The sequence below is a fragment of the Opisthorchis viverrini genome (genome assembly GCF_000715545.1).
Source record: "Opisthorchis viverrini unplaced genomic scaffold opera_v5_27, whole genome shotgun sequence".
In the NCBI taxonomy this organism is placed as follows: Eukaryota; Metazoa; Platyhelminthes; class Trematoda; order Opisthorchiida; family Opisthorchiidae; genus Opisthorchis; species Opisthorchis viverrini.
Window position 1 is genome coordinate 1,267,559 of NW_008751682.1, and position 26,618 is coordinate 1,294,176.

Consider the following 26,618-nt stretch of genomic DNA (forward strand, 5'->3'; position numbering starts at 1 on the left):
GCGCACAATAGACCGCCAAAGGTCGGTCTGTTGATTGTAGTTGCACATTGACGAAACTGGAATAGGGGCCGCTAGAGCACAACTACTACAGTAAACTGACACTGACACTTTCCAGAGATATGATACTTCATCGATGTTATGTACCCAATAGACAGTCCACAGAATTCAGGCTTGTAGGCATCTGTGTGTAAGTCTCAATTGTCATTATCGTTTCTCAAAACGAGGCATGCGGTTGATTATTTACCGCAATAGTGTGAAAGCTGAGTTATATTGCCGTCATGTGACAATTAATTTTAGTCCCATAAATTTAGGGGCTAGTAAGAGACCAACTGTGGTCTATGCTGTTAAGAAGACATGTCCATTCAGACCTGGATATGACTACTTCGTGGCACACTACGTGCCTGGCAGCTTACAGTAACTATCTGGTTCCTGGTTAGCTTGAAACAAGACGAAGGTCGTTAGAATGGGTGGAAAAAGAAATCTTGCTGGCTATCAGCAGGGAGCAAGGTCAACATCATCAAAGTGACAGATCCATCATAGTACAAGGAAACGCCGATCTATAAATGCCACCACATCAATAGCAGTTTTGGTGCTTTTTTAGAGTGCCGCTGAAATGTCTAAAACCTGTGAGTTTGCTTTAGGGTCGATTTCCGGCTGGTTCACTGCTGATCGAAATGAGATATTTCGAGCACTATTAATCTGCCGGTTTTGGTACAACAGCTCTCAATATATGCATATTTTTGAAAAATAGTAAATTTTTTCATAATACCGATGAGGACATGGATGCAATTGTATATGTATGTATATTCCTATGTAACTAAAGCAGAGTGGCGGGCCCATCATTGGTTCAACAGTACCAAAGATAAATTAGACAAATGTTCTTTTCTTTAGAAAGGCTGTTCCCCGGTGTGAAGACTGTTAATGCGACACCGCAACAATTGACGAACTTAACGATTCGGTTACTTTCATGTGTACCTCGGTAGCATTTTGATTAGACATGCAGTTTTCCCAAGCACCAGAGGATCTTCCAAGTTCCAAGGCATCAACGCACCGTCTGTCCATCCTCCACCACTTCAGCACCAATCTTCATGTATCCGTTCGCCGACCTATCGTTCCATGAGCTATGCGCCGTCAAGATTTTATGTCTACGTAACGTTCAAATCCCGGCATATGCTTAACTCTCGAACTACTTTCTCAACTTTTCGTATGGCCGAATATGAACAAAGACATTCATAATTTGCTATACTCACTCACCCATCGGTACCTTTTCCACCGCAGACTGCCGATTCGACCATGTTCACCTCGATATTGTTGGTCCTCTCCCGACATCCAGCGGATACTCCTATCTCTTGACATGTGTCGACCGCTTTACACGATGGCCTCAAGCTATTCCTATACCCGACACCTCGGGCATTCATCACATCCTCCTGTGCCTTCACCACATACATACGCACAGTATATGAAGTTTTGCGTTGTTTTGGGTTAAACTCCGAGAATTAAACTCCATTTTTGCACGAAACCAGAAATGACTGGTCACATGCATCGTCACCCCGGTTGGTGCCAAGAGATTCAAGTAAACTAATCCAACGGGATAACGACAGTCAACTACTTGCATCGTTCTGAAACCCCAGTGGTATCAGCGTACGATCAGTGATGCATATTCAGGAGACTTTTGTTGGTACCGCGTAATGAGATGAAGATTGGTTTTCAGACACATGCTTTACAGGCACTACAACAGGCTTTCCAACTTTTGACCTTCGTTACATGAACACATTAGTTACGTAGAAGTGACCGTATTTTATGCTGGTCGAACACACTGGCAATTATGGTTGAAGCCTCAAGCGTCGTTCTACCGTGAGTTGTCTCCGTTACGAACAGACAACCTCCGCGCGACACTTGCAGACATACCAGGTTGTTCAATAGTTAGAAGTCTGACGGACCTAATCTTCCAGGTTGGGAGCTGGAACATATGTAGCGACTTGTCCCGTAAAAACGGTGATGCGTTTGCATTTTCCGCCAAACCTCGCTGCCTTACTGTCAGGCTTTTGAGCCAAATGCTTTGGGTGAAGAACCTAATCATTATCCTGTCTAGGTATGGGCAGTATCCCAGCCCATTTACAATCATGGATTGTACACACAAATAAACTCATGCCATACAGGCCGTTGCGTAGTGCCATCAACCGGGTCGCCCTGCTGAATACAACAGCGCGGTAAGCGAAAACAGGCTACTCCTGATGCCTCCCTTCTTTGTATTTCACATACTTTTACTTCCACTCTTTCTGACACAATAGTAACTCTCTTCCTGTAGGCCAAGCACTGAGGACTGATAGCTCCGTTCGTCCTGCATCGGTTCTTTGCAATGCAATACTTCTGGACGTGTGACAATTAATGAGAAGCTCTCAAAGCCTCCGAAAGAAAGCGAGTTTTCGGTTGTGCAACGGGTACTGCCGTTGAAGAACGTGTTCAGCACCAGAAGCTGCGTTAGTTGGGCCATGTATTACCTATGTTGAACCATAGTTTGCCGAAGAGCGTGCTGTTTTGAGTGCTCAGTTTGGAGTGACGGAAGCAGAGTGGTGGCTAACCCTTGACCTGATAAGGAAGATATGAAGGAGATTTCGAAACGTTTGGGTGCCGTCGGTGCTACTTGGCTTCCAGGCTGGGAACCGCGTGATCCTCACTGCGCCTGTTTGGAGACGCTGCAAGATATGGCTTTCAACCGATGTCAGTGGCGATCTTGTCAGTTTCTCTCCAGATTGCCTGAATGAGTGTTTGTAGGGGTAGGCACCTCGGAATGATTGTAGTAAGCTGGCACTAAGCCTGTTCCACGTCTATCTTTATTCTTCTCCTCACAACGAGGCTTTCAAATAAATCATGGTTGTACGGCAGCGGAATATAATTGTTAAACGATAATGTCATGATGTCGATGCCAATGGTGATGAAAAAAGCCAACTTCTACTACCATTTTAACGCAACGAAAATGAAGGGGTAACAGTACGTCGTTCCGGTTTCTTGCATTATATCTTGAAGTCGTGATGTTAGTGTCTTGCAGCATCAACTTTGAAGTGGCCAATCATGGTGATATTATTTTAACGGTTTGCTGCAATGCAAAAGGACACCTGAAATGGTATTAGCACACTCGGAGGTGCGGTTATTGCCTCCCTACAATGCTGTAGCCTTGGAGCGCACCATTTTTTTCATCCATTTGATTCACCCTGACGCATTTGCAACTTCCTCAGGGCTTCCAAAACAAATGAGTAACCTATGTGCGAATCATCGGGGAATTTCTCCTGTAAATGTCACGGTCTTTGCTTCTATTTTTCTGGAATGCCTTCCGAAAATACGTAACACTCAAGTGCGATCTAACGAAGGTGGTTTACACCTTCGGAGAAATTATGTGAATCAAATATTCGCCTTGTGCACACTATGGCTCACCAAATTGCGAACTGCTTTTTTCGACCTTCACGCTAGCTTTATCCCACATGAGTCCTAGTGGCAGATTTTTAATGCTGCCTTCATATCCACAGGTCTGTTTAAAACTTCTTTCTCGAAATATAAAGTTCGTTTTCAAGTATATTAATGAATCCTTGACTTTGATGTCGCGTGCGATATGGGACGATGACTCCAATCTGGTTCCTGCATTACTTTGATTCATAATTGACCGATTGATACGACTGTCTCCACTGGGCTACTCTGGTACTCAGTCGATCACAGACACTTGGACTGCGGATCTCGAATATGCTGGAGATATTGTACTGTCCCTCCAAAGCAAAGGAGATCGACTAACCATTACTCGGATCTCCAATTATACATAGCTTGTCGAACTTTCAAGTTAGAACACTATGACAGAATAATTACCCTCGCAAGTACATGTTTAATGGGAAAACCTCTGCACAAGAGACGCTACAGTCAAATGCTTAACGGCATCATCATACCCAACAAGAACGCTAGAGAAAGGCTTTGTTTTTTTGGTGATGCAAGAGACGCAGCTGTAAACTCCGTCCCCAACCACTATCATTGTAGCCGATTCACTTTGCATTTTCTGGATTTTCCACAGAGTGTAGTTAGGGAAGCACTGCTGTGTGTTGCGCTTGGAATCGTCCTGGCTTTTGAGGCTTCTAATGTGCACTACTGCATGCTAGAATTTCAGCTATGTGAATTCATTTCGCGTACCTTTCCCCGTAAGAACAAAAATGCAGTTGGGATTTATCCTCAACTCGTCAGTTGGACAACCAGTCAAATAAAGAAGCATTCTTCTGTGGCGATGAACACCATATTCAGTACCGCGGTGGCTGCAGTACGCAGGTTGTAAGGGTGATTATTTTAGCTTCGGGTGTATAAGATCGTGGAATTTTCCATCAACGAACTATCTTCGATCTACGATGAACCTGACTACAGCTCACTTCCCGATGTGCTACACAAACCTTGTTTCAGAACCAAAAACGTTGAGAAAAAGCCTTTCACCAGGGAAGTATTCTTGAGGTTCAGAGGAAACCACGGAATTTCGTGTCGTTTTACTTTCTATATAAATATCCAGCTTTCTGACCGAAGCCCCAATAGACGGATTTCAGTGTTGATCTTACTCAGTAAAGATATCCTAGCTAGTGCATTACAACCGAGTACGCAATATACGTTGGCAACATCATGGGGAAAATCTTCATTTGACGTTAAGGTTCGAATGTACTCACCAGAATATTTTTTGTCCGAACCCAATCCTGGCATCTAGACCTCTTCTGTCTAGGTTCGGGCAGTCTGTCGACATCTCAGCCATCGTGCTTCCTTTGGGTGGCATGGCAGGCAATGAATGGATATCTATAGAGGAAAATTTTGGTAGCTCAGCACATCATATGCGTTATTGTGGAGCCCAAGAAGGCGTAGCGGTGGGTTGGGGTTGTGCCACCACAGGGCCCTTACATGCCTAAATACTAGCGAATACTAACAGGATGGTCAGATGCGTAGTTCGGAACTTCCCCCGTGTCAGTTGACCTCTTGTACACTGCGGTCTCTAGTTTTCCCCCACCTTATGTGTCATGCAGTCAGTCTAAACAGGCCAGTGTATCAGAGGTTGACTCTATATCCATACTCAGTTCACTCAGGTAGTTGTAAAGCTCGCTGACCTTGTCTCGTTTCGTCACGACGACGGTATCATCTATATAACGCCAAAGTACCTTGAGTGGGTAAAGGAACCCGGCTAAAACTTTTTGTTCAATTTCTTCCACCAATATGTTTGCCAAAACCAGGGATACTGGAGATCCCAGTGTTGTATTTTGTTCTTGGGTGAGAACCATAGAGTAAAAACGAAGTGAATGAGATTCACGCATACTTTTATGCCTTCCACTATTTCATTTACAGTAAGCTATGTCCGTTCTGATAAGGTGGTGTCTGCTGGTAGCAGTGGCTTGGCTATTTCTAAAGTGTTTCCTTTTGGTGTATTTGTATTTAACGGATTGACACCGCAACTAACAAGAATGATATCTGGTTCAACGGTGACGCCCGCTACTTTGTTAGCAAAGTCATGTGAATTGCAGATGTAAGTACGTTGCCGAACTAAAAACTACGGATTGTTTATCGGGCCCTTCTTGAAAAGAACAATAGCCAGTTGGTGCAAAATTTGGACTATTCATGTCCATCCATGCATACATTTTGTCTGTTGTCAACTGTTGTAATATTTGGTACCATGTGTTTCTCCCAAATCGAGACTAGCTATCACTCATATGCTACGGTAGTGTAGAAGCCGAGTTGTCTCGCCTTCACACAGCAATGCAATTAGTTTTTCTGGGGGAGTATTTTTCAGAAGGAGCTATGACTTGGGAGACGAATAACAGTTCGGATATGAATTCACTTATGCTGCTGTCCTGTTGGCCTAGCCCATATCCGTCCAGATTTGAGAGCTTGACCGCTTCATTGTAAGGTAAGTAATATGCTCATAATTGAGGGTTGCAGTTGTCCAACAACAACGAAGTTGCTGCTTCGCACGATGCCTTGCATTGGGAATGACACTGTATCAGGCTGACATTCGCTTTTCACCAATCGGTCCGCCATACTCAGGTTAAACTTAGTTGTAACCATCAACATTGCTATACTAAGGTCAGTGGTAAGCGACTCGAAATTGTTATCGGTGCCTGAACACGGGGAATTGTTTCGCATAAATGTATTGCTGGTACGTGACTCAACACTTTCATTTGATCGTTCGCTGTCGACTCACAAAAATTTGCACGTTTTGAGATGGCAACACTTGCAGGCATTTACCGTCACGTAAGCACAGTTCCTGAGTTTCAGTCTTATTTCTTGCATCAACTTATGCCTATGCTGAGTGAATCATCAAATCGCCAAAAGATGGGCCCTGAGCAGGACTAAGCACACATTTGACTGTCGGTACGATATTCTGTCACAAAGGATGAATACTTTGCTTATCTTGAGTATCGGCCCATTGTAATCCTCCGGAGGTTCTTGTGCTGCATTTAAAGGCTGGAGTTGTCATGTAAGCTTGCGGATTTTTGTTGGGGACTTGGTCATGTGTTTCAGTTGGCCCAATGAGTCCGGAGTACAAATTTCAATTTTCAATTCAAGACGAAAATTGCTCATGGAATTGAATGTGTGAACCGAGCAATAGGCGTCATCAACCAACTTCACGACATTTCTATAAGCTAGGGTAAGTAACCACAATGAGATGACTGTGGGCACACCACTAAGGAAGACGGGTTAAACTATTCGTAGCCACATGCCACACGAACAACCTCAATGCGTTGATAATTAAGGTCCATTTCTTTGTCTATAAAGAGGTGCTTACTTTTGGCTTTGGAATTTGTACATATTTTCCATTAGTCATTATGTTTTATGTTATTCTGCATTGGTTTTGTACTGCTTGCGTGTTCACAAGGATTCAGGAATTTTCGGGTGTCAGATCTATTTTGCACTCCGTCATAGACATCAATCATATCAACAATCATTCCGGACTGTGATAGTTTTTGTTAACTTTTCTCTGCAGCGTTTAATCATTGTTCCTTGTTATTTTTTGGCAATAACGTTAGGATGCACCTGAATCATCTCCTTCGAATACCGGATTGCGGTCGATGTCGGATTCGAATTTTTACTCACAGCCTAGGAGCATAGACGGATCTTTGGTCCTGGATGGGAAAGTGGCTCCTTTGTATACGTCTGAAATGGAAAGGCTCGCAAATGATGTCAACGGCCCCAGCCAAATTAATACTACGGTCAAAGCATCAGAGGATAAACCCAAGAAAGGTAATTTTTGTGCGTATGGTTACCATGTTAATTTTTCTGCTTGTGTCGAATTATGCTTTTTTATCAGGCCACTTATATACATTTTGAAAAACCATTGGCTTGAGATATTTTCTGCTTGATCGGCACAAATTCAAAATGAATTAAATATTCACTTTTGGAGCTGTTCCCTTAATTTTGGGTTATTGTAAAACCCCAGCGGAGTAATTACCAGGCTAATATTCAAACTCTGAATCGGATCACAAAAGTTTACAACCGATGGTATTTTGGTAGACAAACACAGCTATTAAATTCCGAGTAAATTAATAGGAGAAAGTCTTAAATTTGGTCTTCCCACTGATACCAGCAACTCTGTTTCTTGAGAATACTTAGCGATCCAAGACGATTTCGAAGCCTTGAATCCATCTGCGACACAGAAACGAGGCAATTTCAATTCAATTCAATTTATCAACTATAAGCCATGTACCAGGGATACATGTTTTCAGCTGCTACCGTTTTGATCACCGGAAAGTGGGAGAAGATGGGGCGTACAGTCAAGCGTTGGAGGTGACGGCATGTTCATTTAGTTCGGGAATGGGGTGGCTGCGTGTTGAAGGAGATAGCTTTGATGCACGAACACCACTGACTGCGTGATTGGATCATTTCTGCTAGTGTCATTAGCCACTGATGAGTTGAGTCTCTGAACATTTGGCGTACGTCAGCATTGCTACTACGATGTTCCCACCACACCAGACCAATGCTTCGGCAAAACCGATGGTCAAGCACATATCTTTCGTATGTCCTCTTTGCGTACAACCACGTTTCTGATCCATAAAGTATTATGGATCGCACTATCTTAGTATAAATCCTGCCCTTGACAGACAAACTCACGCCATGCCGGCGCCGGTTGGCAAAAGCTGCCGTAGCCCTCCCGATTCGAGAAGTAATTTCATCTCCAGCCAGTCCACCAAATTTATCTACCACATCTATTGGCTCGTCTGCAAGCATGAGGTTTGAGTTTGATCCCAACCAGTCTTGTAGCAACACTTTGTACTTTGCAGGTGTGAAGTGCATACCAAACCGTTCGACAGAATCGTTTAGGTTATTTAAAATCGTTTGCGCTTTTGACGGGTCTGAACCAAGGACAGCATTGCCGTCCGCATACTCTATCTGTGAGCGAATGCTCCGTGAGCATTTTGAAACAGACAGAAATCTCAAGCAGCACTTCAAGGACAAAGTTGGAGGGGAAAGGTTAGAGGGGGTAGCCTTGTCTTACACCACTGGACTTTGTGAAGTCTGACGGAAGCTTGCCCGTATCCGTCCACAGGGGTTCCCACACACTACACACACTTACATTCCTTTGTAAGGGATATAAACTTGGAAGGGATACCGTTGATCACCAGGTGCTGTCAAACTATATGACGATCGACATAATCAGGAGCAGATTTCAGATCAAGAAAAACGATCCACGTGGGACGTTAGAAAGGGTGGCGCTGTTCAGGAACTTGTCTCGAGGTACATATATGGTCGAGGTATCTTCGGTTTGGGTGAAATCCAGATTGATCTTCGTGAATCCGCCTCTCCCGATAATAGATCAACGTCTGCAAGGTAATATTACAGAACGCCTTGAATGCAATTTCTACCATCCTGATGTCACGATGGTTTTGGCAGGACGTTCTTGCGCCCTTTTTGGAGACCGGGATGAAGGTCGAGGAGTTGCATCCCGTCAGTATTCTGCTTACGTTCGAAATTTTCTGCAATGTAGTTGTCAAATTGTCCAACAGGACCTCACCATTTTTCAAGAGTGTCGGACCAGGTGCCTTGTCTTGCTGAGGGAATGATATCTCACGCTGGATTTGTGCTGCTTCTGCTAAGCTGGTATCGACGTTCCTTTCGGACCTGCTGGGTTCTTCTAGAGATTGTGTTAATGGAGACCAGCTGAACTGCCCTTTGAAGTGTTCAATCCGTCGTTCAAGACAATGGTTTTGTGACTGAATTACTGTTCAGTCTAGTTCACATATCGTTTCGCTGATACTTGCGCATTCATATCACCCACCATCATTATTATATCCGTCCTTCTTGACTGAAGCAGTCGCGAAAGACCTCGATAAAACCTGTCCTTCACAGTCTCAGAATTGTAGTCTTCCGGGGCGTATGCTAGTACGACGAATAAGCACCGTTTACTGCATTGACCTGTATTGGTCTTAACTGAGGCAAACAACCTCACGATTCAAAGACGACTGTGAAGGCTTTCAGCCTTTGGGCTGAGCAACCTTCCTACCATATGTACCAGGAGCCATTGCGTCAGAATCGCCAGATACCTGAAGAGTGAAATGGGGAACACTTGAGCTCGTCGCAAGTGGCTTGAGGTGCACGGCTGAGGTGGAGTCTTGTATCCGTGTTTAGGTGTCAGTGTACTTTGACAGAGAGGAGAAGCAAGGTTTCAGAAAAAAATGCCTGTTGGCCATTGAATTACAGTACGGACATTGAAGGTTTCAATATGAGTCAGATCGTTTTAGCTTCAGTAATGGATTATTTTGATTTAATTTTGTGGGCGCTGGTTTACACACGGAACAATGGCTAGGGGACTAGCAGATGCATTGATCACACTGCATCATTCGATGGGCGGGAAGGCTGTGGGGGGGGGAGAGCTGGTGAGTGAAGAGCTGCAAGGGCGAATGATACTTCCCGGTCGCCTAAGCGGATGACAGAGGTTTGGTTGAGGCATCCCAACTTGAGCCAATGACTCAAAAGTCTAACCAGCGAGGCAGTGGAATGATGTAGAGTTTTATTTTTGATGTAGGGTTCTGTAGGGTTTTGTTCATGGACCCCACCCCTGGAGTCTGACTTAAAAGTCGAACATGAGGCGTCCGTTTTAATGATCTCCATGGGGGACCTTTCCCGCAGCCAATGACTCAATAGTCTGACCCACTTGGCTGCAGGGGGCTGGCCTGGCCTGAAGATGCAGGGATTAAAACATTACTATCTCACTTGTAATCCGGCTACACACAGCAGGCGCCTGTTGAACAGCATTAGACCTTTTGGTTTCAAAAGTATTTCGATTGTAGTGAATAGGGCACTGGCGCTCACGGTCAACGGATTTGCGATTAAAGTATATAGCTCTTAGAGCCGACTTTTTCTAACCCGTCCTTCCTCTGGGGAAGGCAGCATCGCCGCTTCCATAAATATGGATATGCTAGTCACCCGGAGAGAACACCTTACGTCTTCACATTTGTATCACACAGGGCCTCAATAGTCCCACTTGGCTGCAGTGGGCTGGCCTGGCCTGAAGATGCAGGGATTAAAACATTACTATCTCACTTGTAATCCGGCTACACACAGCAGGCGCCTGTTGAACAGCATTAGACCCTTTGGTTTCAAAAGTATTTCGATTGTAGTGAATAGGGCACTGGCGCTCACGGTCAACGGATTTGCGATTAAAGTATATAGCTCTTAGAGCCGACTTTTTCTAACCCGTCCTTCCTCTGGGGAAGGCAGCATCGCCGCTTCCATAAATATGGATATGCTAGTCACCCGGAGAGAACACCTTACGTCTTCACATTTGTATCACACAGGGCGGTACTAAATTACTTCCAGGCCGCCCCGTAACGAAATTTTTCAGTGGACTCGCTTTTCTTCGTCAGGTTTTTCATCGTTTGCCTTTCTGATATCGTTGAACCTTAGGTAACTGAGTTAAAGTCAATGAAGCCCACAGGACAGTTGCGGCACAGAAGCCCGACAATCACGGCAAGGTGATAGCTTTAGGTCGGGAAAGGAGAGTCAACATCCAACTAATAATAACCTCCAACTGTGTCAAGCGGTTGTTGGCGAATGGCTTTTGAATTATGTGGTGACATTCGATAAGTCACCTTGAACGGTCGCATTTGGTAGCTAGTGGTGGTCACAATGGTCACCTCTCTGGCCAGTCTACTAAGGCAACTTAACTGTTTACAAATTTCATCAACTAGACCTCGAGTAATGTGACTCACGCGATGAGCTTGACACTGGCCAATGAACGAATAATTGCCCCTTGGTAAATCATGGACCTCAGATCTAATCCAAAGCTCAAATGCGTCGAACTAAAAACCAGCCTTAAGGGCATGGTGAGTCTACGGGTCAGTACTTCTCAAGCCAAGTCGTTTCCGAAATGGCGGAGGGGGTTTTTAGCCACTGAAACACCTCCAATATGTTCAAACCCACTGTGTTAATAAATTCAGTCCGTTTCGCAACAGAATTTCGCGGACATGCTGCGGTATGGCACCAAAACTATTGCTGGTACGAATTTTACGATCTTTGTAGGCCAGATATTTGATGAGTTTTCTTCTTTTTTTGCATCCTGTCGCGGCATTTAGCGTACTGATCCGGTTTCGTGTATCTACATTCACCTTGGCTGATTGATCGGTCTCACCTTAGATACACTGTGAAACCGGCTGAATTGTGAGCTGAGCCTGAGGAGAATATATCGTGTCGAATTCGGACGTGCTAAAAATAGCATCCACATTACGTTCACAAAAAGGTTGTAGGTCAGTCAGTGGTCTCAGAATAGTGCGGTGAGGTTCACAAAAAACAACTAACGTCGGATCGCGCGACATTCCAACCACCATTTTTATCCCTATGGCAATGATTGATGCCGTTGAATTCATACTGAATGTTACAGTTGCATGGTGAAAGTGTCTATTCGAAGGTGACAGGTGAAAAGTGGAATCTAATATTGGAGTTACTTAAATGTTTAAAGTAAATGCATTTTAACAAACGGAGATGATAACATGCCGATTTTGAATGAACCCCATGAGCCCAGTATTTTGTAGACTGTGGATGCACAGTTGTTTACCTATAGAACAAAAGTTGATGAGCGTTGGTTTATAGCAACTGATCGGTCAATGCAATTGCAGTCATTAGGACAGCCCAGAAGATGAACAACGGACGATTACGGGACTATTAGACGATTGTACTGATGACAGTTGTCCAGCACATTCTGACTAGTATCCCATTGAGCTGATGCGGGTACATGACAAAGTCTGGTTTCTCTGTTTGGAAGTCTGTTCCTTTCTAATCGCATTGGTCTTGGTGTTCCGGTGGCATCTGTAATAATACGGGATATGTTTAACGAAATGTTTATGTCAATTTTCTATATGGCTAAACCTATATGCTATTTTGGTGACATACGAATAGCAGTTTCCGCCATGAACCAAAGAGTAAGAGCAGAGTAGCGGAAAATTCACTTGCATTGGTGTTCCATACGGGGTCTTGAGTTACTCTATGTGAACTTATAAGAAAACATTTTACTAATTAGGAATTGTTCAAGCCGCATAGCATAAGTGCAGCAGATTAGGGTGTAGCTTATTCGTGAGTTATCGTTGTGCATGGCCATGTTTGTTAAGTATGGGTGCGAAGGTAGCAGAATCTACAGTCGTGGTTTCGGACAAAGACAGGATTGTGAATCAGTTCCCTAAAATGTAGCGGAACTAATTTGGCTCCGCGTGGGATAACTTACTCATATTTAGGTCGAGACATGTTGCCTGGTTTGTAAGTATTCATATGCGACGCACTGCTTTGATCGGATGGCACACGCTGACCGTCGACTGGACTGACCAAGAACGGCAACCATAAGAGGGCCGATACTGCTGAGTGTCGTGATCCTGCACTCCTCGTGCATCCAATTTTATATATTATACCATTGACGCTATTCATTTGGTTCTTATGTAGAGGACACTTAGCCGGTTAAATGGAGGTAAACTTGCGTTAGCCTTGAAGACCTCCCTTGATAGCGACCATGACAGGTATAAAACAGAACCAGCTAAAAGCCCAGTCGCTTTGTGGGGTTTCCACTGTATGTAGGAAATAAATGAAGGTAGTGTTCACCCCTGTATTCTACCCTTAATGAAGTTACTCGTGGCTACGCAGCACAAATACATAACACGTCTGTTAGTCACTAAGCTTAGCTATCATGTTCGGATTGAATTTTTGAAACTTCAGTGAATTTGTTATCAACACTTCTGCGACTATCACTGTTGATACATATCCAAATTCGTTTTTGCTTCGAACATCATCCCATTTTATTTTGGATCCAGTCCCTGAAGTCGTCTTATTCTCCACATCACATTTTAGTAAAACAACGTGGTTCGATGAATATGCGGGCAGTCTTTCTACACGTCCTTTCGGACTTCTTTGGCTCGATAATCGTGGTAGCCAGTGCCGCAATTTTAGAATTTGCTCCAGGAAAGCCGGATGAGGGGGCTGCGTGGAAGCTATATGTTGACCCCGCAATGAGGTTAGTTTCCAATATGATGGGTTGACCTCATGCCTAGCGATTTACTCACATGAAGTTTCCTGTACTTGGCTCCATTCATAACTAGATGAACAATACTAGACCTTACCGCAGACTTAAGCGCAGATCCTCTTTTGCGCGAAAGGTTCCTCGTCTTTCTGACGTATTCAGCATGTCTCCGCAACGTTATTGTTGATGAACCAAATTATCTTAATGCCTAGATCGACAGGGGGTCTTCCATATTCCTGGAACTAGTGGTAGCACTAAATGTTACATTTATCTCTTGTGTCGCTTTATGTTTATTGCAGTCGTTTTGTCTTCCCTAAAAAACATTTTTGGAATCAGGCTCAAAACCTCTTCATAGCTTCTTTATAAAATATACTGAGTTTGACGAGTTCCTTTCTCTGCGTCTCTGGATTTGTTCCACGTGGCCCATGCCTAACCGAATGGCAGTGCAGTGTAATTTTTTTTCACACCACTTTGTCTTTATGAGTCAAGCTGTTTAGTCCAGTGTATACATTTTGTGAAGCTGTAACATCGTCCCTGACATTGGAATTGAAGGAGTTCTACGCGTAAGGGTGTGATTAACGCTGCGTTCCATTGGTAATTAGGATGGCTTTGTGTTGGTAAAATGAAAGGATGGAGATTCGACACCTGCAAGGTTAACTACCAACCCTTTAAGATGTGTCGTTTATGAAGGTCCCCCTTTGAATTCGGAACTATTCACTTGCCCTTGTAGAATTTATTTTGTTTCTTGGTACTGTGTCTCGATCTAAGGTTGCCACCTTATCGTGGTGGTCGGGCTTCTCTGCTGTAAAGACCCTGGGCGAAACATTGGTTGAAACTGAGTTCCTAAAGCTTCAACCATATCAGAAACGACAATAGGGGGGGGGGCGTAGCAGAATGAATGGTGCATTCAAGTACAGTATTACGAGGCGGTCTGGAGGTAAAGTTGTACTGTTGTGTGTGACAGAAGTATGCGGACAGTAATGTGTTTCCCGCAGGTGACTGGTATTTTCATACTTATCAAGGGCGTGATGCTATTATCGGGGAAGGACAGGTTATAAAAGTTCATTTCTGAAAACCGCGCATTCCGATAGGCTGTAACCGTCAGCGAATTATTCACTGCGATCGAAATCAAAAGTCTGGTTCTGCTCACATAGAAAGTGCCCTGTGCACAGTGGCATTGGAGGTTAGAGTTCCATGCAGCTAATTTTCTAAGGATACCACGGCAATTTTTGTGTACAAGAAGAAGGAAAGTTGTTGGAAGACGGACAAATATTGTGGAATCCTCATTCTATGCACAGCAAACGGGAGAGTGACTAGTATCTTGCTCAAAGGACTAATCGAGCACATTTTCTAGGGCAGCGTTCCTGAAAGACAGTGTTGATTTCTGAGCGGTTGAATTACGGTTGACTTAATCTTAGCGAATACAGAAGAGATGTCATGGACACAGTCAGTCCCTCGATGAACGTTTGGCGATGCTGCCAATCACCAATTAACCTCTGTGCATCACGAAATATTATGAACTTATTCGGAGTGGATACCGGAGTGAAGCAGGTCTGTGTAAATGACTCAGCCTCTTTTTGATAACCATCTACTGTACTATAGCGAGCCTTGGACGTTTTACAGATAAGTATATTATCTCTTATGAAGTCAGTGGACGTCTTCGAAAACCCGAAAAATGTTTCTTATTATTTACAGGATCATATTTGTATGGTACTTTCAGGTTATGATACTGTGTAATTGTCTGACGTGGTCTCTAAGAGTGGAGGGTTTTAGCCTTCATATCTCCAACCGAATATACATGAACTCCAGTCTTTGGTCTGGCATCGGTGAAATTGCCACGAGTTAATTGCAGAATGTGCGTTCGGTTGGTAATTCAAGTGAAGGAAAGTTTGATAGAGCGGGTTTTATAAAGAATCCTCGGCTTGTTCGTTTGGCCGGTCAGCTGTTTCGTCTTCAGGTGACTTGCCATATTTAGCACACGTTTCGGGGACAGGGATGTACTTCATTGAGTTCATATACGGTCGGCTTACCCGGAGTGACTGACTTGTCATTTCGGTCTGGCTGGTTGACTCCCCGTTCCTTACTGGTGATTTAGATTCTTGAATTTTTCCGCTTTGACTGTCGTATGCATATCTTCGCCGAAGGTCCTATCTCTTGGCATGTTGATCTGAGTCCATATTACGGTTGATTATCCCGTTTGAGCGGCTAATCATGTACTGGTCATAATACCTAAATTGCGTCGATTTTCATTGATTTCGGACGATGTTGCAGGACGCGATGCTTTAGGTACTTCATTGTATTTATCGTATTTCTAGCACGATTGCGTTCATCCATCGGATTTTGTACTGCCTACTCTTTGTCTGTGACAATCAGCAATAGCGGATGATGTTTTGGGATGGTCACAACATGTTTCTTACATGTTTTATCCACATAAACATTTCTCGTGCTCGTTGCACTATCGTCCATGTTACTGTTTCTCGTGATTCGGTCTTGAAATCACCTCCTCATGAATGATGGTTGCGTCGTGGGCCAAGGAGACATCTTTTAGTTGTTGTAGTCTCGCTGTAAGTCAGGATTTATTGTTGGTGGATTGCAGATCGGTCACTAGGCCAGCGCGGATGTTACTGACCCATCAGACAAACGACGAGGTACATCGTTGCCAGGATAAACCTATAGTTCAGTTATGGTGTTCCCTTCCGCAGGATTGAACTCCGCCCATGATGACTTATCCCATGATGGGATGAATTTTTGTGGAATTTTGAAATTTTATTGAGAATCCTCATAGCACACGCTTTTCTTACACATAAAGTCCCTGCACTGCCTTTATGCACTAGCTTGATACTGCTGTAGGTTTTCCGCATTGTTAAATCTTTCAGCTGACTTCCTCTCACTGTCACGAAAGTTGACACCTCTGAACCCACAGCTGACTAATAGCCGCACACACTCAGAAACACGAGCCATTGATGGGTGTGTGAGTGAGGCTTCGGCTTAGTGCGCCGTACACACAGACTGCTTTACTCTGGTAGAGTTGAACCACTCCATGATCATCATAGACGGCATAATATCAGTGTTCAACACTGATCTTTCGCTACCGTACAGCCATGACTTATTTGAAAGCTTTATTTTCAAGAAAGGAATAAAAGTTGAGCCAACCGTTGTTTAAATGAAGAACTTTGACACCTGTGCAAATGTTTTTTACGGCTATTTGGTAGTTTCGGTGTTTTTTTGTGTATGTAGTACAGGTCAACTTGCTGCGTCTCCGGCCGTTCAAGAGGAAACGACAGATTACTCACCAGTGTAAAGCAAGCACATATGGTTTCTGAAATTTGAATTCCTATGCAGTAACAGCATATGGTCATGTTGCTTGTAATGCAGCTGGACCGTTGAAACTTTAAAATTCAGCTGTTTTTTGTTAATTTGACTATCCTACCCATGTAAAGGTCAGGCGGCCTTGGCACAACACATTTAGTAGGAGATCCAACCGAACTTCGTTTTAAAATCGCCCGTAGTTTCGGTTTTTGTAGTAGTACAGGTCAACTTGCCGCGTCTCCGGCCGTTCAAGAGGAAACGACAGATTACTCACCAGTGTAAAGCAAGCACATATGGTTTCTGAAATTTGAATTCCTATGCAGTAACAGCATATGGTCATGTTGCTTGTAATGCAGCTGGACCGTTGAAACTTTAAAATTCAGCTGTTTTTTGTTAATTTGACTATCCTACCCATGTAAAGGTCAGGCGGCCTTGGCACAACACATTTAGTAGGAGATCCAACCGAACTTCGTTTTAAAATCGCCCGAATCTGCAACTAGGTTTATAGCTCCACAATTAAACATCTGGTTACTGTCAAACAGCCAATTCTTGAGGGATACACTATCAAGGTCATCAGATCACTCAAGGGCAAAGTAGGCGGTGCAATACCAACCAACGGAAACAGCTGGAAAGTCGAAAACTATCAGTATAATGATGTATCCATTGGTGAAGCATGCGAGTTGTGTCTGGTCCGGTGTCCAAGCTCCGGCCCTGTAAGGGAAATTATCGTTAAGCGATACCGCCGAATGTTTCTTGTTTGTTTCCATTCAGTGCTACACTGATCCTTACTCTGTTTTTATGTGAACACTATGAACTACAGTTTGTTTTGTTCGTTTATTTTCTTTACTGTTCGTTGTTTCTCTGGCCTGTTTGATTAGTTGTCATCGTGCTCATGAACTGCACTTTTGTTTGTCAGCCCTTTACGAAGCTTATCTGAACTCATGTTCTGGATTGTTTGTTTTTACTTGTATTTCACTACATCGCTCTGACAACGGCTTGCTTGCTGTTCAGTCAACGAAAACGTATGGTCCACAGTTCAATGTGTCCATTTTCACTTTGGTAACGTTGAATGTTTAGCTTCCTATATTCTGGTGTGCAAAAGGTCCCCCACTTGCAAACGGCTTTCTAAGCAACTGTTGATTCGTGATCAAAGTCCAACCAGGCACATTGTTGTCCGTACACAGTAACAAGTTAGTCGGAAGCCTGCCTTTTTCAGCAGGCTAGAAGTTATCTGCGAAATCAGGTGGAACAATTGCCTTGACTGAGAGGCAACTTTGGTGACACGTGTTTTTCTTCACTGCTATCCTCACTCAGTGAAACAAACCATTAACGAGACGCACTCTCGTTCAAAATGGATGATTTACTCTCGATGGAAAATTTCTTAATGCTGATGTCGTTCGCCGTTGGTCTACGGACTCGCTAAAACGTTGATTTCAGCAACTTTGATAAATTATCTCACGCATTCGGTAGTTACAGCCTGGGTACAGCCTGAGTGACTTGTTGGATATTTATATTGTGATAAATTAGTCGTAATACTGGTTACACTTAATTAGGCTAGAATGACGGATGTAGGAAGGTGTGTGACCTCAAATTTATCAACTTCCCAAATAAGGTGATTTTTTTGTGACATTAGAATGTGTTGCTCCTTCCTTCAACACGTAATGCTTTTCAGGATCACTCATTTCTTTGTCCTCTTGTGAAGATGTCTTACTCGAGCCCCTTTCCGAAAGTGGTTCGTGTGAATATCGTCTCCATCGATGCATGGACATGTACAAAAATTGACACTGAACATCCTCTCAACCTCAAATTTAAGGTTCCTTTCACCTCTTCGATATCACTTGGCATCCATCTTGTCCGTATTTTCACCCACGAGTGGACATGCTTTGATATCCTGGACATTGGGTCAACCTTTTAGTCTTAGACCTGCACATTCGTTTGAAAAGCATCACAAACGGCGGTTTAGTTTCAATCTCGAATAGATCTCTCGCTCACACCGATTAGTACTAGGCGTCATTGATTGTCTTAATGGGTCACAAGTATGTTACCTGAGTGGGTGAGATGGCCCAAGTGGTTAGAGCGCTTGGGCGACCTGGCAGTATCCCAGCCCTTGTGCAACCTTCGAGTGGTATGGCAGTTAGGCACCGATAGCGTGCTAAGGCTGATCGATGTAACCTAAGCTGAAAAATGAATACTCTTTGCACCAACTGAAGTGACCCATGAATTCTGCTAGCCGGTACTATAAGAACCAAAAACCTCTTTCCCATGAATACAGTACTTAGTTCATGCAGGCTCCTAATCGGTGGTTTGAGTCTTGAACGCAAGTGTGGGTGGGGAATACAGAATCGCTACCTATGGCGAAGGTGACGCTTAACGTATAATCTGGTCAAGTAACCTCCTGGCAATTGAACGCACTCCGGAACCTGGACTCTACATGAACATGGCGACGAGACCACTCCACGCAATCACTCGCCTTAACGAGAGCCAAATGAATACTTACGATGCTTCCTTTTCGAAGCGAAGAAGCCTTCATTGTCCGTGAACTACTGATCAAATAATACTTGGTAGAAGAACAGCGTGAGGGGTTTTCGCCTATTACTTAAGATCATTGACAAACAGGAGCATGTTTCTGCTTTGTTCTGTAGGTTGCACACCGTTTTGTGTGGACAGTGGTAAGCCCTCAAGTTGTTGCGATCGGAAAACATGACTTTTCAATACTGATAACACATCTCTTATTCGGGATGTATACTCCTCGTTAGACACTCTTTGTTGCCTTCTGGAAGGTTCTTGCTTATTGGTTGTAGACATTTTTTGATTCACCAAAGTCACTTCCCCATGGTTATTTCGTGTTGGAATGTTGGTTATTTAGGGAACTACTTTCCATCTCCCGTGCCGTATATCACCCGTTCATTATTTTGCCGTCGAGGACATTGCTCGTGCTTCAGCTTTCTCGCTCTCTGTTAAATTGCCTCACAATGATATTTTTTTACCCATTATTGTTTAGTCGCGACTTTCGCGCACATCAACGTGTCTAGTCACGGCTTCGAATGGGTTATAGCTTGCCATTCGTTATTCCCATGACCCCATTTGAGTATTTGGGTTAAATCTCCTTCATGGACATAGCCTCCAATTCATCCGGTTAGTTTTTGTGAAACGGAAAAATTGATGAAGACAGTATGTGACGAATAGTCAATAATTTTGAATCTGTTCGGACAAACCTTACATCCGACATTCATTGGTGTATTTCGGTGCCCATCTGCGTGTCGCTGGATTGGCCAGATAAAATTGGAAGGATTTGACTATTTGGTTTTTACTGTTAACGCTAACTGTTAGCGTGGATTAAGCGAGGACTGGATTGCCAGTCTTGAGAAGTCGTTTTTCAGTCTCCCACAGACAAGTGTCCTCATACCTAAGACAAACCTGTAGTAAGTACAAAATGTGAAACGATACATCAGGCGAAACTTACTGTGGATAATTCAGCTTACTCCTCGTCGTTGAGATGAGTGAGTTCAAAAAAACGAATATTACCCCGATAAGCCTATAGACAATGTCGTTCGGATTAACCCTTTAAGTGAAACCAATCAGTTGTTGGTTAGTCGTTTCAGGTGAGTGACAGTGCAAATCCACTGTAATACTAATTTATCAGCTGATTAGTTGTAATCGAATTCTCCGATCGGTGGTTTCCATGTTTACTTCCAAATTTGCCCGTTAAGTCAGACCACGAGTTTGGACGTGCTTTGATTCTGTCCGATACGAATAAGAAGTAGATAGCGGCGACCCAAGATTGGAATGGCTGGACAGGAGCTGTCACCGTTTTTGCGGGGCGAAACATATGTTCTATATTTATGTTGAAGCTGTATAAGCAACGAGTCATTTCCCTACCAGCGCCAGGTACGGGTGAATCGGAGCTGAGGACAGTGCTGGGCGTCAGTGTGCCCATCAAAATAGTGCCCAGATCCGCTTGGTTTGTCACATCGGTTATTCTACTACCAATTTTTCTATAATGACACGGGGTGTGCTCAGTGTAAGGCAGCCACAGAAAACGGTCCGAGTAGGTTGTGGGTAGATGGTGTCTCTAGTGGAAAAACCATTTTGACCAACCTTAATCAGATTATCTTGGGATGGTGAATGCAATGAAGTCCAAGAGTTATAAACATTACTGTCACTTTAACTGTACAAATCCCCATTCAAACGCCATTTTATATCGTCCCTACAAGTAGTACTATAGCAAAACCGCTCCACTGAAAAGAGCGCCACTGTGCGGCACCACGCATTAGTTTTATTTATAGCTAGTGTTTGTGAATATCTGTACAAGCTCAGCATCATTTGAAAATTTACCGGATATCTCCATGTCTGTTTGCACCACAGTAAGACTTGATTCTGCTGGACCTACATTACTACATCGCTCATTTGTAATTGTTTATATCATTCCGAACCGCCACGTAGATATCTACCACACTTGTATGCACTGGAATTAATTCTTTGCAACCCGTTCGAGGACATCAACCTAATCTGACATTCATACAGGGGTTTCATGCAATCTGATGAACTTTACGATTTTGCTGCGATTCTTGTTCCATTTCATGGCATCCCAACGTCCACAGTTTCTATGATGCTTTTCATGAATGGTATTCGGTGTTATTGACTACCTTTCTATACGCCATTTATGCAAGATTTATGTGAAAATAATTTTTCGTGGTTCCAAACTCTTCAAGGACGTTACCCGTTTAGTAATATAGTTGATTTCAGAGCTCAAGAAAACACTACATCTTCTGAATCAGATTTCTTAATCGCAAGGGGTCCTACATCTTAGCAACAATAAGAATTGTCACTCATAAGTGTGGTAATTTTTCTAAAATTGAGCTTTAAGCTGAATTTCAGGATGCTGTACTGAAATGGTTTTAATTCGAGCTGCTCACGGTTGTAGACAGTTTACTCGACTGACATGGTCTTCTGTTTTGCCAAAACTCATATTTCCAAACTTATCTGATATGGTTCGGTGTACTTTCCAGAGTGTTTTCATGGTTGTCTCAAGCTTTTCGATGAACTGGTTGGAAATTTCCAAACATTGCAAGCTGCCTATACAACTGATATGTCTTCCCCACAGAGGAGTAAAAGCGGAATTCAAAATTCCAGAAAAATTGCAGCGAGTTTTCAGACATTTTGAAGTAGCAAGTGTGAAAACATTATTGCGTGTGTTCCGACCGATCTTTCAGTGATGTTCTGGTGAGCTTTATATGCCGGAAGCCTGTGTGTTTTATGGTAATTATTCACTTCCTGTTTCTGTCGGTTTGGTTTCACACCAAACTGCGCTATCCGTGCTACGTTACAATCTGGTTACCATTTGCTGTACACCGATTACACATCAAACGTGGACTGTCATTTCGCCCATTGTCGTGTGGTCCACTCGTCAGTGCCCTGGTCACTAATATCGATATCAACAGCAGTTCTATGAAACCATTTCAGTGCGAACATGTAGATGATAGTGTTTCCTCTGCTCCTTCTTCAGAATTCATTCATTCAGAATTCACGGTACCTCCCTGTCATCATGATACGTTAGTTATTCATCGCAGCATTACCACCCATAAATAGGGGGACCAAGTCTACTCATTCCTGGGACGTTCGCCACATCGCTAGTAATATAGCCCAGTTATCGTCTTCACAGGTTGTCCGCTTCCACCACCCGGAATTTCCCCAATGACCACATATTCAGTCCTCTCACTTCTCAGAGGTTTCTAAAGGGAGCAAAACTCCAATAGTTCCAACATATGCACCGTTATTCATAGATGAGAAAATTGAGTAGTAATCTTTAGAAAATACGTTGTATGTTAAGGGGTGAGAAACATGTATTAGAGAATGGTGCATATTTCCGCTTTTGTGTGTGCATTACGTGTCTTGTACGCTGCAGTGTACCGTACGCCACCGGTTGTTCCACTGAAAGACAGGGAGCCATAGCCCATTCAGATGAAAGCTTGATACAATTTTTTTCAGAATCTTAGGTCTTAACACTTTTTCACACTGAGAAACATGTTTTTGGAATACAATGCCACGAACAGTGAGGTGGCTTCGTCAACTAAGAATTACAGGTAATGCACAGAGCTTGCAGAGACATGGGCAACTGTTTGGTTCTGTCAATCCAATTCAAAGGCACAACTCACATTAGTTACATGGTTCTGGTTCATATTGAGGTCCTTACCTCTTCGCTATTCGCTGTACAACCCCGCACCTAAAGGTAGTATCTTAGTAGTTATGATTTCCTCATGCTCGCCTCATATTCGGACTCGCATGCCTTTCTTTGATTTGAAACACTGTACGCCAACGGTCGTAACAACGTTGATTTCACCTTTTTCCCGTCTTCATTTCCAGTATGGTCATGGTTCTCATTATCCTGAGCTCTGCAGTGCCTTTATGTAAGTTGATTCAGCATGTTCAGGTCGTGTTTGGGTTATGAGTTTTCTGTGTCCTATCAAGTTGTCATCTTTAAAAGAAGCCTTTGAATTTCCGCATTTTCCATAACCGTGCCTATGGCTCCTCGTTATATCCACCGGGCTACTGCCTTCAGATCGCCATTATTCCTGTACCTGAGGGACAAGCTATCTTCATGAAATATTACTGTCCGGCTACTGTGAGTCCCATGTAGCCAATTCGAAGAGAGAGCTTACACATTTGGATACTTACAACGTACCAGTCGGTGCTCTTTTCAGTTGTATAACGTTTGCACAGGCGTTCGGGTTACGCAGGTCCTACACTGTCTCGGTTGGATCGGATGGTAGCTTGGATGAAGTTGTTGGTTCCTGGCACTGCAGTTTACCAGGTTGGCCTCCTCATCTTAACAGCATCTACGCGAGAAAATACCGTCCTTTTACGCCACATAAAATTAAGACTTTGAATTGGGAGGCATCCATCAAAGCTCCTGTACAACTGGCTTTTGGTAGCATCATTTTATTGGATGGAGGCTTGGACATTCGGGATGGAAATCGCTATGTCACTTCCATGAGCTGTCTAATGCTGACCGAAGTTAACAGTGCCTCAATGATTAATCGCATTCATAAGTTACAACACATTAGTTGTAGGCGAGAATAGTTTGGGTTATCAATTTGTCGAAACCAATAGGTTGGGTTAATAGGAAGAAAGCCTTTTAGAAAGAATGTGCTCATCTACTGCGGTCATAATTTTCCAACCAATTTTCGGCATGCACGTGGCTTTGTAGACAGCGATGTTTGTGTTGTTTACTGTTACACTATAGGGATTGTCTCTGAAATTAGAAACGTGGTAAACCCACTGCAGTTGTCGACCACTCCTCTGTTTTTAGTGTATCATAACTACGCAAGGTCATTGCAATGTGGGTACTGACGGGTCCTTTTGGGAACGCTATGGTTCTTATGAATCTAGACCACTTGGAATCAATATCCTTCCTTTAACTTGTTTTCTGTGCCCTTGTCGGTTTTTAGCACATACTGTAGGACTAGTTCGCTAGTTCTGGGGATCAACCTCGATTACCAATTTGATGTTGTGTATATGTGGATTTCGGAAGGTTAAACTGCTTCTGTATCGGGTGTTGCATACTTTGGCGCACGTCAGCTCCCTTTTCAACTAAGGGTTAGGGCAGATTTTCATTATATGAACGGTATTTTGACGTCCATAACGCACGTGCTATTGAATTGCATTTCGCGTCTGAGGAGTTGAATACGTCAACCTCCTGTCTCATCTTTCGCCTTTTCCGATGAATCTTACTGTCGCTGATAACCACTGGTTACCCTCAACATACCTGTTATATTGGAATGATGATTTTTCACTCATGTTCAGTGTAAGATCCTATTTTGTACACGAATCCCATTAATACACATTCGTTTTGGCTTTAAGAGATGCTACAATCATGTATCGATCATTTGCCTTCGTGAGAAATCAATTGACTTTCACTGTTACATGTATGAAGTTTCGTTTTCAACAGGTGAATGCTCCAGTTTTGTACGCAGGTTTGCTCTGCACATTCAAGATATTATATCCTACCCAGCAATCAGCTCTATGTTTTTTGTGTGGAGTATAGGCGGCACTACAAGCCGCGTTCGTTGATCCACGTGTTATGCATGCCGATCATTAACTAGCACACTAAATGCGGGGTGACATGATCCAGAGGTGAACAGGTTAGAACGTGTCAGATGTGGGAATGAAACCGATTAAAAGAAGTCCGGACGCAGTGGTTGTTGTCCACCTTCTAGGATCCCCCTGATCCATCTTTGCATGGGCAAAAACGTTAAAAAATATGGATGCTAAGAGATGAAAAGAATTTGCGTCCTATCACTTCAATAAACGTTCAGTGGTACGGGTGTTTCAGGGACCTGTGATAGGCTGTCTTTAAGCCACCTTCCATTTCCTTCTTTCTTCTCTTTATTATAGGTCATTATCTAAACAAACTGACGTATTAGCTCGGCACTTAAGCATAGTATTTTCATGCTAGTGTTGCTGTTGAAGGTGAGGATCATAATGACTGCACTGATGTCGTATCATTCTTTTAGCTGGTCCCTTTGTAGCCATAGTGATCTAAAATCGTTCAGCTGTAGCACCCTTTCGGTGCCTAGCTGCCATGCCCACCAAAGGAAGCACGAGGACTCAGATACCGCCAGGTTGCCCAAACCTAGATAGAGGAACTCGAGAGACAGAGGTCGGGTTGGAAGGACGGACCTTCCGGTCAGTAAATTTGCGCTGTAACCACTTGGCCATCTCGCCATACAGTGATCTAAAGAAGGATTTAGTAACCTATGGCTTTTTTTGAGCCATACACATATACATACATATTATAACCACCTGGTGTTCCTTATTCCCTTTCAGTGTACAGAGCAGCTCTTATTCTGCTTCAATCCGTGCCTAATGAAATTTCACTAAAGAATCTGAAAAACAGGTTGGAAAATGTGAGTCTACAGTTTCGTGCACTGTATTTTCATCAGAGCAGGATATCTCTCAGCTACGTCCATATCTCACTCAAGGTTTATTGAATTATTCAGCTTGTTTTAGTGTGTAGTGAAAAACAATCTTCCTCAGGAAACTTCAAATTAGTGCTTTGATGGAATTCGGAAGGAGCCGTATTACCACAACTTGCTGAACATAATTCATTTAGTATTCTTTGATGATGGTATTTGAACCGGACAAATGATCTACTTCGCTTCATCAGCCATGTGTGAGGAGTAATAAGAAGTTCGCCTGTTTTGCTTTTTTCCAATGAATACTCCGATTCGAATGGAAGGCCGCATTGTGTTTGTATGTACCACCTTTATTGCTAAAAACGCTTGAACTGCACATAAGGTCTCGCTTCACTAACTTGTATTGTTGAATTAGTGGGGCTATGTTTATGGTGAGTTATGGTTAAGCAAGTAGATGCGAATTGGTCAACTTACCTATGATTAGTCGGCTGTTTTTCACAACCAAATGTTTGATTTTGCAAATTGCTGGATTCCATTTACGGTATTCTCAGGTCTACTCTTATCTTTCGCTTATGGTAACACGGTTATTTGTTTGTTTCGTTGTGCCATTTGGAACCTTTCGAATGATTTGTCAAAAAACGATGACCCTCTTAGGAAAGAACGCTTTCAAGGAGGAAGTGTCTATGTGTGGCACTCAGACTGTTCTGTTGCTTTGGGGTCGTTTCGCTAATGTGCTATTCATTGGAACTTCTATCATCTGCCATTTCTTTCGCTTCAGATCGATGGGATTCACAAAGTCCACGACTTACATGTCTGGCGGTTACAGAGCAACTGTATAATTGGAACCGTCCATATCAGATGTGTTAGTTTACGTAAGTGATTACTTTTTGCACAATCAT

General features: G+C 43.2%; 1 protein-coding gene across 1 annotated transcript in view; it reads left to right on the forward strand.

Moving 5' to 3' along the window:
- T265_02209 (hypothetical protein) overlaps positions 1-26,618 on the forward strand; it is a gene marked incomplete at both ends in the record, with an annotated part of 59,592 nt that overhangs the window by 16,975 nt on the left and 15,999 nt on the right. Inside the window, 5 exons of the mRNA XM_009166397.1 lie at positions 7,029-7,242; positions 13,327-13,489; positions 23,168-23,211; positions 25,631-25,710; positions 26,498-26,591. Coding sequence (XP_009164661.1) covers positions 7,029-7,242; positions 13,327-13,489; positions 23,168-23,211; positions 25,631-25,710; positions 26,498-26,591 — 595 coding nt within the window. The remainder of the gene's footprint in view (positions 1-7,028; positions 7,243-13,326; positions 13,490-23,167; positions 23,212-25,630; positions 25,711-26,497; positions 26,592-26,618) is intronic.